Genomic DNA, 16,548 nt, shown 5'->3' with positions numbered 1-16,548 from the left:
GGGTAATGCTGGGCCAGGCCCGAGGCTTAGTCCTCCCCGGACTCCCACCCCCACTCTCCTTCTCTAGCCCCCAAGAATGCTAGAATCCCCATACCAGCGAGCCCACACCCTGAGAATATTTAAAACAATTTTATTCATGAAAATATGCTGTACAATGCACTATACACGGCCTTTACATGGTACACACGCACACGCACACACACGCTAACGGCACGGCCACGGTACACTGCCTACGATATTTGCGCGGGAAAACAACCGCGCCCACCCTCCCCCCCCCAGACCCAGACTGGACACTTATAAATATGGGGGAGGGTTGGTGTTGGGGGGGGAGCTTAAGGAAGGGGAATTTTGGAGGAGGGCCTGGCAGGACGAGCCGAGGGAGAGCTGGGTATGAGCAGGCAGAGGGCCTGGCCAGGCCAGCAGTGGGGGCTGCTTGGGAAGGGACCCACTACGTAGGGATTCTCCCTGAGGGGCACTTGGGAGGAGCCCTGGGGCACAGGACCACCAGCCTCCAGAGTTCACTCCAGTCCAGTCTGCCCACCCCCTCTTTTCCCCCAGCCCTCAGCCCTCAGCCCCTAGCCCACCGGCCTCTTCAGCCTTTCCTGACCCAAGGGGGAACACAACGCTTATCACCACACAAAGCAGACACGACAACCCCACTGTACTGCACAGCGGCACAAGACAGGCCCAGTTGGGGGTGAGGCCAAGGGGGAGGGGGAGGGCAGAGGGCTGGGGCCGTCCCTCCTCCCTGCAGCCCCTTGTGGTCTGGCTCTCTAGGACCCAGGAGTCTGGGCTACTAGGGCTTAGACCGAGTGTTCCATGTAAGGGCTAGGGAGAGGGGGGAGCCCTGCAGCAGGGAGGAGCCAGGGGACCCTTGAGGGATGTGCGGGGAGCTTGGGGAAGCTGGGTTAAGCCCCTCTCCTCCCCATGGCAGCAGCAAGACGGAGTCTCCCAAGCCTAGCCCAGCCCAGGCAGGCCCTTCCGGGAGCTCTCACAGTCCAAGTGGTGAGATGTGGGGCCCAGGAGGGAGGGGCTGGCTCCTGAACCATCCCAAGGAGTCAGCAGGAGTCCTGGAGCCCCCCCTTCCCCCCTGGGGCCTCCTTCAGCCAGGCACCCAGCTCTGGTTGGGGGGTGGGGGCCCGCTGGGCAGGGCGGCCACAGCCAAGCCACTGGGTGGTGGGGGCAAAGCCGAGTCAAAATTGAAGTCCATCTCATCGCTGTCCATGAAGTCATTGAGAATGATGGACTCAACGTCACACTCTAGGCTGCCGCTGAACATGTCCAGATCGAGGTCAGCAGGGAAGCGGTCCTGGCCGGCCAGCGGCATGTGGCCCCCAGTGCCTGCTGTGTAAGGGCCCTGCAGCGCTGCCTCCAGCAGGCCTGTGGGCCCTGCCGGCCCACCTCCACTCCCATATGGAGCTGGATGGCCTGGGTGGGCCAGTCCTCCAAGACCGCAGGCATCGCCAGGCAGCGTCATAAGGCTGATGGGGTGAGCTAAGGCACTGTGGCTGGGCGGGGGGTGGCCATGGGCTGGATACACTGCCGCCGCCGCAGCGAGTCCCAGCTCCCCAGGGCCCCCGCCCAGGAGGGAGCCAGATCTGTGGGGCCTGGCTGGGGGCGGTGGGGGTGGCCCAGCTGGTGAGGCCAGCAGGCCTTGCAAGGGACCAGGCCGGAAGGGGGCGAAGGCCGCCTGCTTGTTTTCTTGAATCGTCTGCATGGGCAGGCGGCGCAGCGGACCCAAGGCAGGCTGGCTGTAGATAGTTCCGCAGTAGGAACCCCCCAAGCCACTGCTGCCACCAGCCACACCCCCACACTTGGCACTGAAGGAGTAGCCGTGGGCTGGGGGGACACGGGCCCGCAAGCCGGGTGGCGGCGGGGGGCTCAGACCATAGCTGTCCCGGAGGTCATCCAGGAGGCTGTCGGCCAGGCCCGGCTCATGTAAGCTGAGAGGCCCAGCCAGGTCAGTGAGGCGGGGCAGCTCCACAGAGCAGCGGGCACCCAGAGCTGGTGACAGGGCACTCGAGGGGCTAGGGTACATGAGTGGAGAGGAAGGGGCTGCTTCCTCATCCTCCAGCTCATCCGGCTGCCCCCCACCCGCCAGCAGTGGGGAGATGCGGGAGCCCAACCCCGGTGGGGGTGGGGGTGGGGGTCGACCTCTGAAGTCAGCCCAGGCTTCGAAGTCATCACCGCTGGCTGGGCCTGGGCCAGGACCAGGGCCGTGGGAGACAGGACTGGATGACCACTTGGCAGCAGGTGGGGGGGCTCCTGGTGGGCTGTGGGGCCCCCGCTCAGGCCCGACTGCCTGAATCTGCTTCTTCTTGTTGGCCTTACCCTTGACGCGCAGATACTTGCTGGCATTGTCCATAGACACGGCACGGCGCCGGGGCGTCTTGCCCGTCTTGCCACCCTCGGGGTTCAGCATCCACCAAGAACTCTTGCCTGTGCCCTCGTTCTGCACACGGATAAAACGGGTATGCAGAGACAGGTTGTGCCGAATGGAGTTCTGCAGGGGGGAGGAAGAAGAAAGCAGGGAATGATGAGGACAGAGGTGGGGAGAGATAATGGGTGGGGAGAGATAATGGGGGAGAGATAGCAAGAGAATGAGAAAGAAGAAAAACGACATAGAGGAGAGATGGGAGATGGAGAGAAAGATGAAGAGCGGGTAAAGAGTGGAGAGATGGAGAGAAATATGAGGTGGAGAAAGAAGAGGAGAGGTGGGGAGAGAGGGAGAAAGGAGAGGAGAAAAAAAGGAAGGAGAGAGTAGGAGAGAGATGGAGAAAGGAGAGGAGAGGTGGGGAGAGAGATGGAGAAAGGAGAAGAGAGGGTGGGAGAGAGGGAGAGATGGAGAAAGGAGAGGAGAGGTGGGGAGAGAGATGAAGAGATGGAGAGGAGAAATGGAGAGAGGGAGGAAGAAAGAGAGAATTATTTAGGAGAGATGGGAAGAAGAAAATTAGTGAAAAAGATTGAAAGAAATTAGGTGTAGGAGAAAGGGAGAGAAATGAAGATGGGGATCAGGAGAGGAAGAAAAGGGAAGGGAAGGTGAGAAAGAAGAGCTCTGGTCAGTGGGGGATCAGGAGGGAGAAGACCATCCCTCCCTCCCCACCCCTACCCCCAGTTGCCTGAACACCAAGCCTCCCTTCCCCACACTGGGCTCACCTTGACCAAAAATGGAGGACAGAGGGGTAGACAAGGGCTGCAGGGATGTTCCTGTTCCTTAGAGAAGCTACCTCTCCCCAAAGTTATGGGAGACAAACAACAGAGGAATGTCCCAGAGCTAACCAGAGAGATCTTCCTAAAGGAAAGGGCTTCCAGGCTGGGTCTTGGGGATGGGCACAGGGTGTGACAACACCGGCTGGCACACCAAGGAGCACTCTGCCTCCAACCTTCCCCCCACCATTTCCCTCCTCCCATACAGACTAAGACCCAGAGGGGAACTTGGAGGTCATTTAGTCCAATCTCATGGTTTTTTTTGCCTTTCTCTGTATCCCCAGTGCTTAGCATAGTGCCTGGAACATAGTAAGCTCTTAAATGCTTGGTTGACTGATACCCAAATGAGGAAACTGAGAAATTAGGTAGTAGGTGACCTTGGTCCTAAAAGTCTCATTGGCAATATTGTCCTGGACTTCACCTTGGCAGGAGGGGTGGTGGGTATGCTGGGATATAGAGGGGAGGATGAGGACAGGATCCCTGGACCTGCGGGAGTCACCAGGACCCCAGAATTCATATAGGGCATGGAAGCCAGAACTCTTCTTATTGCTATACTCACAGGGATGTCCCAGGTCTTGGGAGAGGAGTGCTCTCCATTTGGGAGTTGGGAAGTGGCCCTCCCCCTTGGCAACCTGGGGATTCCCTGAAATCATGGAGGGAGAGAACCAGGGAGATGATGATCTGACCTCTCTCCAGCTCCCTATGTTTCCTGGAGGGAAGGGGGTGGGGTGCAGAGCCTGGGAGGCCAGGCAGGAGCACTTTTCATTAAGGGGGAGGTCAGGAGTCGAGGGATAGCAGATCAGTTCTGTTCTCACAGCCTCTTGTGATCCCCCAGAGGCCTTAAGCCTAGCTGTAGAGGTGTGGGGTAAGGTTGGGCGGGACTGACTGAGCCTGGGAGGCCAGAAGAGAGGTAAAAAAGGGACTCCAGCTAAAGGGACCTGAAACCAAGGACAGCTCCCTCTTTCCTGCTACAAACACCTGACTCTTCCCACTCTTAGGTGGGGTGGAGGGGGTTGACCAAGGTGAGTGGGAGTCCTCAGGGAGAAGGTTCAGCCTCTCCTTCCCTCCCCGCCATCTAGGGTCCCTGCCCTAGGTCCTGGCAGTGGGAGATCATAAGGGGCCTTCTCCCCAGCCTCCCCACACACACATACCATCCAGCACATTATGTAATGGTTCCCAACTCCCACCCGATGCCTCCCTCTCCTTGCCTGGCACAGTGCCAGCAGCCCGCAAATCCGGGCTCCAGAAATCAATCTCGAAGTGACTGATTAAGCCCTGTTTAGAACTAATTGCTCCTTCGTGTGTGGGGAGAATAAATTACGTGCTTTAATTTCACAGCTTTAAAATGCAACTGCAGGTAGGGAAGGCCATTAACCCTTTGCAGGAGGGGCCAGAGAGGTGGGGAGCAACGGGGAAAGAGGAGAGGGGGGAGATACCTGATGGGCATTTCAGGCAGGGTCAAGGCAGCCCTAGGCTGCTCAGAAGGTTCCTAACCAGAAGAGGCCTTGGCTGCAGAGAGAGGCCTGGGTCCCACCGAAGGGATCTAACATCACACCCAGACCTTACGGAGAACCCCATTCCCCATGTAGATCTCCTGACTCCAGAGAGACTGATTGCTCAGGCCTTACAGAGGCACCTCCACCTTGCTGTGATCTGCCAAACCCCACAGACACCCCAATTCCCCCAACCCCACAGAGATCTCTCAATTCCCCAGAGATGACATGCGATCAGAACACAGCTAGAGTTCTGGGCCTGGTCCCAGGCACTATGTTTTAGAAGGGCATTGAAAAGTTGGGGCTTGTTCCAAGAAAGATGACCAGGCTAGTGAAAGTCCTGGAAGCACAACTCTCTGATCAGCTAAAGGAATGAGGAATATTGAACCAGGAGAAGAGAAGGCTTGGAGAAGGCAAAATCTGTCTTCAAGCAGTTGAAGATCTTCCATAGGAAAGAAGAATCAGATGTGTTCTGTTTGGCCTCAGAGGGCAGAACCAGGAGTAACAGGTGGAAGCTACAGGGAAGCAGATTTAGGCTCAATATAAGGAAGAACTTTTTAATAATCAGTGTGCTCTCCCACGATCATGAACTGCCTTTAAAGGTAGTGAGTTCCTTGTCACTGGAGGTATTCAAACAGATTAAAAGACAACTTGTTGGGGGTGTTGTAGAGGGTGTTTCTGGTAGGAATTAAATTAGATGCCAATTGAGATCAGAGGATTGTAGATCTGGAACTAGAAGGGGTAGATCTCAGAGCTCAACTAGTCAAAAACCCTTATTTTACAGATGAGGAAGCTGAGGCCCATGGAAGTGAAGTGACTTTGTCCAAGTTCACATAGTAACATGGTGTCAAGAGGTGAGAATGGAACCTAAGTCCTCTGACTCCAGGCCTGAGAACTCCCTTCTAACTCTGAGACCTTATGAGTCAGATTCCTGCAAAGGAATTTCAAGACTCCCCTTAACAAAGTCTCAGGCAAGGCCTTCAGGGCCAGCTCAAGTCTTTCCTCTTCAAACCCTTTCCCACTTTACCCCCTAAAGCTTGACCTGACATCTGGCCGTGTCCTAACTGGACATCCATCTCCAGGCACCCCCCCCCCCCCCCCCCGCCCCTGGCTACCTACAAACCTACTGTGCTCCACCTGGGAAACCCACATGGAATAAGCATTTGTCAAGTACCTACTATGTGCCAGGAACTGTGCTAAACACTTTACGAATATTGTCTCATTGGATCCTCACCCTGGGAGGTAGGTGCTGTTGTTATCCCTACTTTACAGCTGAGAAAACTGAGGCAGAGGAAGGTTAAGTGACTTGCCCAAAGTCATAGAGCTAATAAGTGTTTGGGGCTGTATTTGAACTTAGGTCTTCCTCACTCCACACCTATCCACTACACAGCTTAGCTGCCTCATGGCAATGAACCAGTGGCCCTACTGATCCCCACAAACACCATCTTAATATTTACTTTTTCCTGTGAGGCAGTGTGGTACAGAGGCTAGAGCACTAGATCTGAACTTAGGAAGATCTGGGTTCAAATCTCACCTCAGACTACATGACCCTATCTGGGACTTGATTTCCTAATTTGTAAAGATGAAAGGGTTGGCTTTGTTGACCTTTAAGGTCCCTCCACCCCTAAATCTCTTAACCTCTTTGCATAACTGTTGAATGGTTTACGGAGCCCTTTCTTTACAAGCCCTCCCTGGGAGGGAGCAGAAGCTTCTGTGGCCAGCAAAGTCCAGGGTCTAGGACATGGACTTTCACAGTAACCCTTCTCCCAGTGAAGCCTAGAGAAGACTCCCCCACTGTGGGGAAGATGACCTAGAAGAAGTCACAGACTCATTGACCCCTTGATCTGGAAGGGACATTTTACAGATGAGGAAACTGAGGCTCACAAAGGTTAAGGGGTTTGCCCCACAGTCACATGGCCAATAAGTTTCCTGAGACTTCTACCTCTTCCTGCTGGTTCTGCCCCCTGAGGCCAAGCAGAAGAAATTTAATCCCTCTCTTCCATAATCTTTTTCAAATTCTTAAAGATTCAGATTTCAAAAACTCAAGAGTCAACTCCAGGTCTTGGGAGTGGAACCCAAGACTCATTCCACTCTATTACACTGTCTCTTTGTCCCTTGGAATCTCAGGGTCTGGAGGGACTTTGGAGGCTGCCAATCCAATTCACACAAATCATTCTCCCAGTGAAGGGGAGCTCACTACCTTCCTTAGGCAGCCCATTCCACTTTGGGGTAATTGTCATTATTAGGGACTTATCCGTACATGGAACCAAAATCTATTTCTCTGGAACTTTCCCCCAGTGCCTCTAATTCTGTCCTCAGGGATTACACAGTGGCTAACTCCTCTGTCCCGGGATAGCCCTTCAAATACTGGAAGACAGACATCTTATTCCTCCTAAGTCTTCTTCCAAGAGAAGATAAAGATTCTCACTGTCTTTAGTTGATCCCTGGATGACATAGCGTCCAGTCACCTCATCATCTTGGTTGTCCGCCACAATCTGGGTCTAAGTGATTCCTGCTTTCTTCTCTTTCACTCACCACCCACAATCTCTCTCCTCCAAGTCTCGGAAGATGAGGTGTCCTTCCTCCCCATTGAAGCAAACCTTTCTATTTGTGCTTTATGTATCCCAGTGATCAAATGAACTAACATGTGGTACAGTGGATAGAGCCCTGGTCTTTGAGTCAAGAACACCCAAGTTCAAATCCAGCCTAAGATACTAGCTGGGTGACCCTGGGCAAGTCACTGTGCAGGGCAATATATATGTAATATAAAGCTCCCTATTTTCCAGATCAAGAAACTAACGCTTCAGACAAATTATGTGACTTGCCCAGAGTCATATAACTAGCATCTATCAAATGCAGATCTCCAGCTGAGTCAGGATCCAAATGCAGGTTTTCCCAATTTCAAACCCAATGTTCTAATCCACAGATACACTTTAAATGCATAGCTAAAAGAATTCATATCAGCAAATGAGACTGGATGGAAGGGGGAGAAAGAAAGTAGATGAAATGATCATGGCAACTCACACTGATGTGTCCCTTTGATGTTTGCAAAGTGCTTTCCTTATGGTAACCCTGTGCATACATATATATGTATATATGTGTATGTATATATATGTGTGTGTATATATATATATATATATATGCAGCTAGATGGCATAGTATATAGAGTGCTGGGCTTAGAGTCAGGAAGACTCATCTTCCTGAATTCAAATCTGGCCTCAGACACTTACTAGCTGTGTGACGCTGGGCAAATCACTTAACCTTGTTTGCCTCAGTTTCCTCATCTGTAAAATGAGCTGGAGAAGGAAACGGCAAACCACTCCAGTATCTTTGCCTAGAAAATCTCAAATGGGGTCACAAAGAGTCAGACACAACTGAAATGACTGAACAACAAATAACATACATTATATATAAATGTGAGCTATAATTACTATCCATTCACATGTACTCTAGGACCTTAAAACATCAGCCATTGCTGTTCTCAGCTCAGTACATCTTCAATCTCTCCCTTTCCCATGCCTATAAAAAGGTCTTCTAATCCTTTAAAAAGGCAAAAGAAAAGCCCACCACCTTCCCTTGCCCCTGCTAGCCCTTGAAGCTACCATCCTCTCCTCCCCTCCTTCTAAAGCAGCCACACTCTGCGCCTCCACTTCTTCACCCCTCACTCTGCAAGTGCTTACAAGCTGGCCTCCCCACTGCCACACAACATCCTTCACTACCTAGAATCTTGAGCCTTCCCTCCTCTCCCTTGCCTTTTGTGACAAAACTACCTTTCTGTTTTGTTCATTGGCTTTCTCTTCTGAAGGTCCCCCAAATTCGGGCCCATTTTTCGTCCCATTCTAAAGGCTTCCAAATATTCCTGTCTCCTCTCCACCCTCACCTGCCTTGGCCTCTTGGTCACAATCCCAGACCAGCATCTCCAGGTTCTTGTGGCATGCTTTCCCTTGGGTGTCCCACCAAAACAGTTAAAATTCAACATGTCTATTCATTGTTTAGTAGTTTCAGCTGTGTCCTACTCTTCCTGACCCTGTGTGGAGTTTTCTTGGCAAAGATAGTGGAGTGGTTTGCCATTATCATCTTCTAATTTATCATCTTCCAAAAGCAACTCCTTCTCCCAACTTCCTTAGGGCCACCAACATCCCAGGCACCCAGGCTTAAATCCCCAGAGGCATCAAAGGCTCCTCCCTCTTCTGCATCCACCATACCCAAGCACTCACTAAATTCTTCCCACAAAACAATTCTCCCATCTGTCCCCACAGCCACCACCTTATGCAGCTCTTCGTCACTTCTCCCTTGGATTACTTTAACAGTCTTTCAGTCGGCTTCCCTTCCTCCTGTTTATCTGGCACATGATGGCCAAAGATGTCTTCCTTGAGCCCACACCTGACCTCTTCACATCAATGCTCAAAAATCTTTAGTGGCTCCCACTGTCTCCAGGACAAACTCTAAAATTCTTTAGTTCTGGATTTAAGACTTTTCATGATCTGGACATACAGTCAGAAGCCCTAGGTTTCCATCGCTTCTAGTGCGACCTTGGGCAAATCACTTAACTTCTCTGAGATGGCTTCCTCACATGTCAGTTGAGAATGTTGGGTTAAGGTCCAATTCTGACAGTCTATGAGTTGTGATATGATGGAAAGAACTGAAACTATAGTCAAGGACACCCTGACTAGAGTCCTAAGGCCATTAGCTTATTACGTAATCTTGGATATGATATCATTCTTCTCTAGGTCTTCTTTTCCTTATCTGTAAAATGGGGGAAAGAATACATATAATTCCTACCTCAAAGGGTTATTGTAAAGAAAATGCTTTGTAAAACTTGAAGGGCTATGGAAACATAAATTATTATATTATTATTATTATACCCTCCAGACACACTTGGTGGCAGGGGAATGGGAGCAGGTTGAGACCTGGCTTGTCTGCCCAGGCTGGCTGCTGGCTTGGGGATGACACCTCCCAATAGGCGTGGGCTCCCCCAGGACAGAGACAGAGATGAGCTTTGGTGCCTGGCAACTCTTCCCCCATACAATGGGCCCCAGGGGCTGCTCACTCCACCTCTTCCCCCCTCCTCAACACAGCACCTGGCTACCCTTAGCCTCACTCCCCACAAGTGATCCCCTAGGAGTTCCCCATACTCACCACCATCCCTCAAGGGAGCATCCCCTGTGCAAGCTGCCTTCTCCCATGATTTGCTACAGGAGCCACAGAATGCACCCAGGTGTGTCATCCAAACCCCTCATTTTACAGGGAGAGAAACTGAGACTCAGAAAGGAGAAACCTGCTCGATGTTACATGACAGGGTTTGGATCATGACCCAGATCTTACTCCTTGTCCAAAGCTCTGTTCCCAGGGTACAAGGAGTTGTACCAGAGAGTTGAGGCCAGGTCCCCAGAACTCCAGCTGCCCCCTCAGGCATGGAGCTCTCAGGTTCCCACCCAGGGCTCCTTCTCCCTCAGTCATCCTGGGCTCCTCTCCCATCACATTCCCCTACCCCCTTCAGGACCGGAAGCTTCAGGAGAAAGAGGAGGAGGGACGCCTTCTAGGCTCTCAGCCTCTTCCAGGCAGCTGTAAGCAGGGCTCCCTGGTGCTGTTGTCTAGCAACCTGTCACCATGAAGGGCAGAGGTCTCAGATGGCCCAGATTTCAGAGCCCTCAGGTGGTGGGAACTGGTGAGTCAGGGGGAGGGTCCGGGGAAGAAGAAACAGCCTTGGCTTGTGCCTTAACTGGAGGGGTTGGTTGGGGGAAAGAGTAGGGGGAGAACACGGTCCCTGACAAGATATAGAGAAAAAAGATGGAGAATCAAGTTTTCCCCTGAGCCTGTTCACAGAGGTGGAGGAAAAATCTCTTGCTGGGTTTCATGGATACCCTAGACCAGGACTCAGACCCAGGTATGAGCACCTCACGCCTCAAATTCCACCCTGACATGTTCAGGTCAGGTACCCTGGGACCTCAGGCTTTGAATATGCTCAGGCTCTGGAATCCTTATGGCCTCTGTCACTCAGAATATGTATTTGCTACCTTGGTTCCTGGACTCTTTTCTCCAAGTCCAAAGTCAGGATGATCTTGGACTTCCCCTGCCCCCACCAAAAAGCAAGACTTCCCTCTGGGAGGTGGATTTTCAGGGAACAGAGGGAACCCAACGAGTGTTTCCCAAACCCAAGTCTTGTAGCTATAGGGGCCAAGGCCTACTGTACTTTGGCCCTATCTTTCAATGGCATTATAGCCTAGTATACCCTGGAAATAAAATTCAGGGCCTTCTTTACCTGGTCCTACCACTTTATTCATTTGACAGTATCACATTTACTCTATAGCAAAAATCTTTTACCCTTAAAAGTGATAGGATCTTACAGTTAGAGTTGGAAGAGACCAGTCCCCCTCCCACCACATTTGGCAGATGAGGAAACCGATGCCCAGAGAAGTACAATAACTAAACCAAGGTCATATGACTAGTAAGTAGCTAAGAGAGGATTCAAACCCAGGTCCTTTGCCTCTTCCATCACACCAAGCTGGCTCTTTTGTTCAACAGTCCAACCTCATTTATCCAGCAACATGACCTCACTTATCCAACAACACCACAACCCCTTTATCTGACTGTGTGACCTTATTTTGAGGCAGTGTGGTGTAGTGGTTAAAGCACCGGCCATGTAGTCGGAATACCAGGGTTCAAATTTCAACTCAGACAGTGCCTGGAGTGAAAGCCTGGGCAAGCAATCTCACTACTCTGAGCCTCAGTTTCCTCATCAGTAAAATGGGAATAATAATGATGATAGCACCGACAGGGCCATGAGGATCAAATTAAATGATGTTTGTACAGTGCTTAGCACAGCACCTGGAGCATAGTAGTTGCTACATAAATGTTAGCTACTTATCTATTTTTAATGGGTGAAGGTGATCTACTTCTATTTCAGGGAATCCCCATTCCTGGAGGCTGGTGGATGAGGCAGCAAGGGGAGCCTTCTCGGATAGGGGTGGGAATGGGCACCAGAAAATGTAGCAGGGAGCATACTGAAAACAGGGCACTTGAAATTATGGGAAGCCTAAATTGGCAGCAGACCAGAAACCAGGTAGATGGACACAAATCCTAAGGAGTTTGTAGCATCCTAAAATGTCAGAGTCTGAGGAGACCTTGGAGATCTAGAAAAAAGGACTGAGTTTTAGATTCCTATGAGATGCATTTAGGTCTGAAGGAAGGTTCAACAGAGAGATTGGGGAGAGGCAGAAGTCAACTACCAGGAAATAGACAACTGAAATTGACAGCTGAAATAACTCTCTGCCTCTGCCAGGGAACTTTTACATGCTTCTGGTTGGACAGAGACCCAGGGAATATATAGGGAATGCGCATTCAGTAAATGCTCAAAGAAAGTATTAAGTGCCTACGATGTGCTGGACACTGTGCTAAGCACTTTACAAATCTTCTTCTCTCACTTGATCCAAACCGCGAGACTAGGCAACACTACAAACAGGTGCACCTCAAGAAGCTGAAGGTGGAGATCTTGGATTAAGATCTGGAAGAGACCTCAGAACCCACCTAGTCCAACCCCCTCCTCTTACAGATGAAGAAACTGAGGCCAGAGAGGTGCAGTAACTTGCTCAAGGTCACACAGGTGGCAGAGCTGGGATTTGAGCTCATATCCTCTGCCTTCAAGTTCAGGGCTCTTTTCCATTGCTGCACGCTTCGATGGAGTGCTAGTAAAGAGAAGGATGATTATGAATGAAAGTGGAAGACAGCCAGAAAAAGCTGAATGGTGTGTAAGGTGGCTCACTCCCTAGACCCCGGCACCAGTTTCATCTCCCTGAAGCTTCTGGGACAGGTTTACACTCAGTCCTAGGCTTCTCAAGAATTCTGGAAACTCAGAAAAATGAAAAAGGGGTTTGGAAACTGTGGGAAAGGTCAAGGGTTTTGGAAACACATGTCTGAGAACTTCTTCTGAGCCCAGTGGGGAGGGAGTTCAGAGAAGGCACTGAGGCTGAGGTGGGGCCAGAGAACTTTGTCCTGGACCTGGGGGGAGTGTGGAAGGAAGTCTGGCAGCCCAGGGATTCTGCTGAGCTGGTGCTTGGGCTAAGATCTGCAGGTCACAGACAGGACAGTGACCTTGTTTCAGAGGAGATCTAGTGGAAACACACAGGGTTTAGGAATAGGGGGCCAGAGATTGGGGATTCTGGTTGCTACTGGGCCACTTAAGTTACATAGCTTTGGGAAATCCCTTCTTTATGGAACTCTATAAGCAAGGTTGTTAGACTACAAATAATGGTTCTTAACCCCAAGGTCTGTTGACTTGTTTTTTAAACAATGTGCATTTGGATAACCGTAATTCAATATAATTGGTTTCCTTTGTAATTTTATATATTTTATTTTATGTGTTTAAAAACATTATTCTGAGAAGGGGCCCAGGCTTCACCAGAGAGCCAAGAAGATCCAGGACACAGAAATGGTTAAGAGCCCCCTGATAAAGGATCTTTGAGGTCCCCCTCAGCTCTGACATTTTCTGTTCTAAGAGCCCTCCTAGCTCTGATATTCTTAGTCTAAGGGCCCTCCCAGCTCTGACATCCTGGGTTCTAAGGGCCCTCCCGGCTCTATATCAGTGCCTCCAGGGTAAATGTGTGTGGTGGTCCCTGCTGGTACTTAACCATAGGGAGGTGGTGGTGGTAGTGGGGAGGTCAGTCCTACTGGGCCTGCCCAAGTATACTAGGTCTGGCTCTCAAGCACCAGGCCCTATCCCACCCCCTTCTCCTCCTCTTCTCTCAGCTCCTCCCTCTCTCTCCCCAACAGTTTCACCCCCTGGGGATCTTGGACCTTAGAGCAGCTGCTGTGACCTCACCCTCCCCTGCCATGCGGCCAGCTCTGGGGTGGGGCCTGGCAGCTGCTCCCCAGCCCCACAGGGCCTGGGTTCCTGTGGATTATGGGCCCGGGCCATTGGCTCAAAGCCAGTGAGAACCATCTGCTCTCCCGGGGCCCAGCCACCCAGGGAAAGCAGACAACCCCCAAGGCCAAGGGGTAGGGGGAGCGGGAGTTAAGAGGAGGCAACTCGGGCAGGGTCCAAGGTCTGCCTGCTGCCCAGGCAGGCATTCTGGGGCCTTCAGCTGCTTGTACTCAGCACTGGAGCAGAAAAGGGGGAGGGCCAGGAGCCCATCAGAAGCCCCCACCACTAAGGTTGGAGGGGGGAAAGGAATACAGCCTTCCAGCTTCCTTGGATCAGCCCCAATTTCTCTACCCTGCCTGGCCCCACCCAGGCACATCTGCTCAGGGGCAGGTGCCACCCACACTGCATAGCAGATCCCCCCCTCTCCTCCTAACTCAGGTTACAAGTTGGAGGATGAGGCCAGCTGAGGACATAGGTCCCCTAAGAGAAGGGGAAAGAGAGGGAGGAAGGAGGAGAAGGAAAAGAGAGCACTGAGCGCAGTATAGAAACCTCTCCAACCAATGCCCCCTGCTCAGACTCCAATCTGTGGGTTGTCCCAGGGCTCAGGCCACTACTGTCCCTACCACTCTGAAATGCTTTGGGCCCACCTGGGCAAGCCCCAGACAAGGGGAGCAGCCTCAGCTCTGCTGGAGGAGCCTGGTCGTCAGGGAGGGACTTAGAGAGGCAGCTGGTGGGTGGGTGGGTGGGTGGGGAGGGAATGATGGGGCTCCCCCTCCCTGCCAGCTGGTGCGAGCCAACCCCCCACTCCCCAAATGCCCATGCACCTACTGTCGGGGCCTACCTTATAACCCTGGTGGATTATAAGCTAGTGGGAAGGCTTTGCTCCATTGCCAGCCTCATTTGAGTGTGTTGCTCAAGAGACCCACCTCCTGTGATCTTATAGGATCACAGGATTCAGAATTGCAAGGTCCAATAGCCCATTTTACAGAGGAGGAAACTGAGGTCCAGAGAAGGGACAGGACAGGCTTAAGGTTAAGAGAGTGGCAGAAGTGAGTTGGACCCAGGGCCTCTGACTCCTGATTCGTTCCATGCCATGTTGCCATATCCATATAGAATCCTTCCTAAGAGCCTCCTTTTCTCTCAGCCACATCCACCTTCTGAAGAAAGGCACCCTGGGCTGGAAAGATGGCCTTCGAAGGGACAGCACAGAACACAGACTCTCCAAGTCCAAAGGCATCTGTCCCAAGACCTGGCACCCTGCACACAGCAATAGGCACTTGAGGTTTGTTGAATGAATCAACAGGAATCACCTCTGCAATACTCCCTTCGCTACAATATTCCCCAAGTTCTCCTCTAGTCTCCACTTGAAAGCCTCTAATGATAAGGAATTTAGTTCCCCCTGGGAACGAGAGTCCATTCCACTTCTGAACAGCTCTCATCTTTTGAACTCAAGAGTTCTGCTTGGTCTTCTACACAGGGGAGACACCCTTGCCATGCTGTTGCCCCTGGGTCAGACACAGACTCAACCCAAGGGACAGGCAGAGACAGAGGGGAGAGGGGGCTGTTTGGTACCCATGGATAGGGCCTGCTCCCCCATGGTCTAGCCCTCAGCCTGTACCTCCCAGGGCCAGGCTATTTCATCAGCCAGCTGGCCATAGAGTAATGAATGGAGAACCCTTGGGAGGCCCCAAAGACCTAGAAACAAGAACAAAGTGGTGTCTGGGTCACCTGTGCTCTGAACAGGCTGGGCAGTGATCTCCCATATATGCTCACCCCTCCGCCTAGCATCAAGGCCTGGCCCCAGCCCCGACTCCTCTGGAAACCCCTCCGTGCCTACCCCCAGAATTCACATTAGGTCTTCAAGTCCCTCCTTTATGAACTATGGAACCCCCTGGACCAACAGATTCCCTGGTGCTCAGCACACAGACTCCTCCTAACAGAGCTTCTGTTTCTATCCAAAACCTCCCCATCAGTTTTTCAATGCTTTGGATACCATTACTCTTTTACCCTTTTGGGGGGGGGATGGGGGTGGAGGGCAGCTACAGAGTGGCTGACAGTTTGGAGGGATTGGGGCAGCTGGAGGCCTTTCAGGGCCCCAAGGGAACATCTGCAACCAAGAATCTGGGGGCGGGTGCAGAAGATTTCTGTCCGGCCTAAGAGTATTAGTCATGAATGTGTGAAATGACTATGTGTACGAGATTCCTAGGCTCCTGATGGTGGGGACTTCAACGTCTCCTCCTAGGTCCCCTATAGCACAGTCCAGAACAAGGCTGGCTTTACAACAGGTGTTTAGGTAGAGAAGGAAGTTTAAGGTAGAAATTAGATTAGATTAGAAATCAGAAAACATGAATTCAAATTCTAGCTCTGCAACCTTGGGCAAGTCCCTTCATCTCTGCCTCAGTTTCTTTACCTGTAAAACAAACAACAAAACAAAACTCCCATGCCTTCATCTGTAATTTAAAACACACACACACACACACACACACACACATTCTTCCATGCCTCACAGAGCTGTTGTAAGGAGTAAATGAACAAATGAGAAAGTGGAAAAGAAGATACTTGGCAACCTGTAAAGAGCCATCTGCACCCTTGTGAGGGGCTGTTGTTAGTCAAAGACTTACTGAATCATTCGAGTCAATTCAACAGAAAATTAAAAGTGTGTCCAGCACGCTAGGCCTCTCACAGCAGTCTCGGGGTAGAGAAGTCAGTGTCTGATTAAAGCCTGCTCCAAAAGGGCACAGACACGGGGGCGGTCTAGCAGAGTTTGTAGTAGGGCGAGCTCGAATCTACTATGAAACACACACACACCACATAAGGTAATGTTGTGGCCTGAGGACTGTGGGGTTAATCTGGGAGAAGAGTTTCCTGGAGGAGGTAAGAGCCTGAGCTGGGTCTTAAAAGAGTGAAGGATGAGATTGGGGGGTGAACACAGGAGCAAGAAACAGGAGGTGGGAATGGGTGAGTTAGGAGGGTGTGAGTAATTGGTTA

The 16,548-nt window shown here is 51.5% G+C and overlaps 1 protein-coding gene across 1 annotated transcript in view; it reads right to left on the bottom strand.

Annotated features, from left to right (window-relative positions):
- Positions 1–311: 311 nt before the first annotated feature.
- Positions 312–16,548, bottom strand: part of FOXO6 (forkhead box O6) — a 29,292-nt gene continuing 13,055 nt past the window's right edge. The window contains exon 3 of the mRNA XM_027864721.1: positions 312–2,503. Coding sequence (XP_027720522.1) covers positions 1,103–2,503 — 1,401 coding nt within the window. The 3' untranslated portion in view covers positions 312–1,102. The remainder of the gene's footprint in view (positions 2,504–16,548) is intronic.

Source organism: Vombatus ursinus, unplaced genomic scaffold (genome assembly GCF_900497805.2).
Source record: "Vombatus ursinus unplaced genomic scaffold, bare-nosed wombat genome assembly UNPS02014775.1, whole genome shotgun sequence".
NCBI lineage: Eukaryota > Metazoa > Chordata > Mammalia > Diprotodontia > Vombatidae > Vombatus > Vombatus ursinus.
Note: the sequence above shows the minus strand (reverse complement) of the source record. Positions and strands in the feature narration are given on the sequence as shown.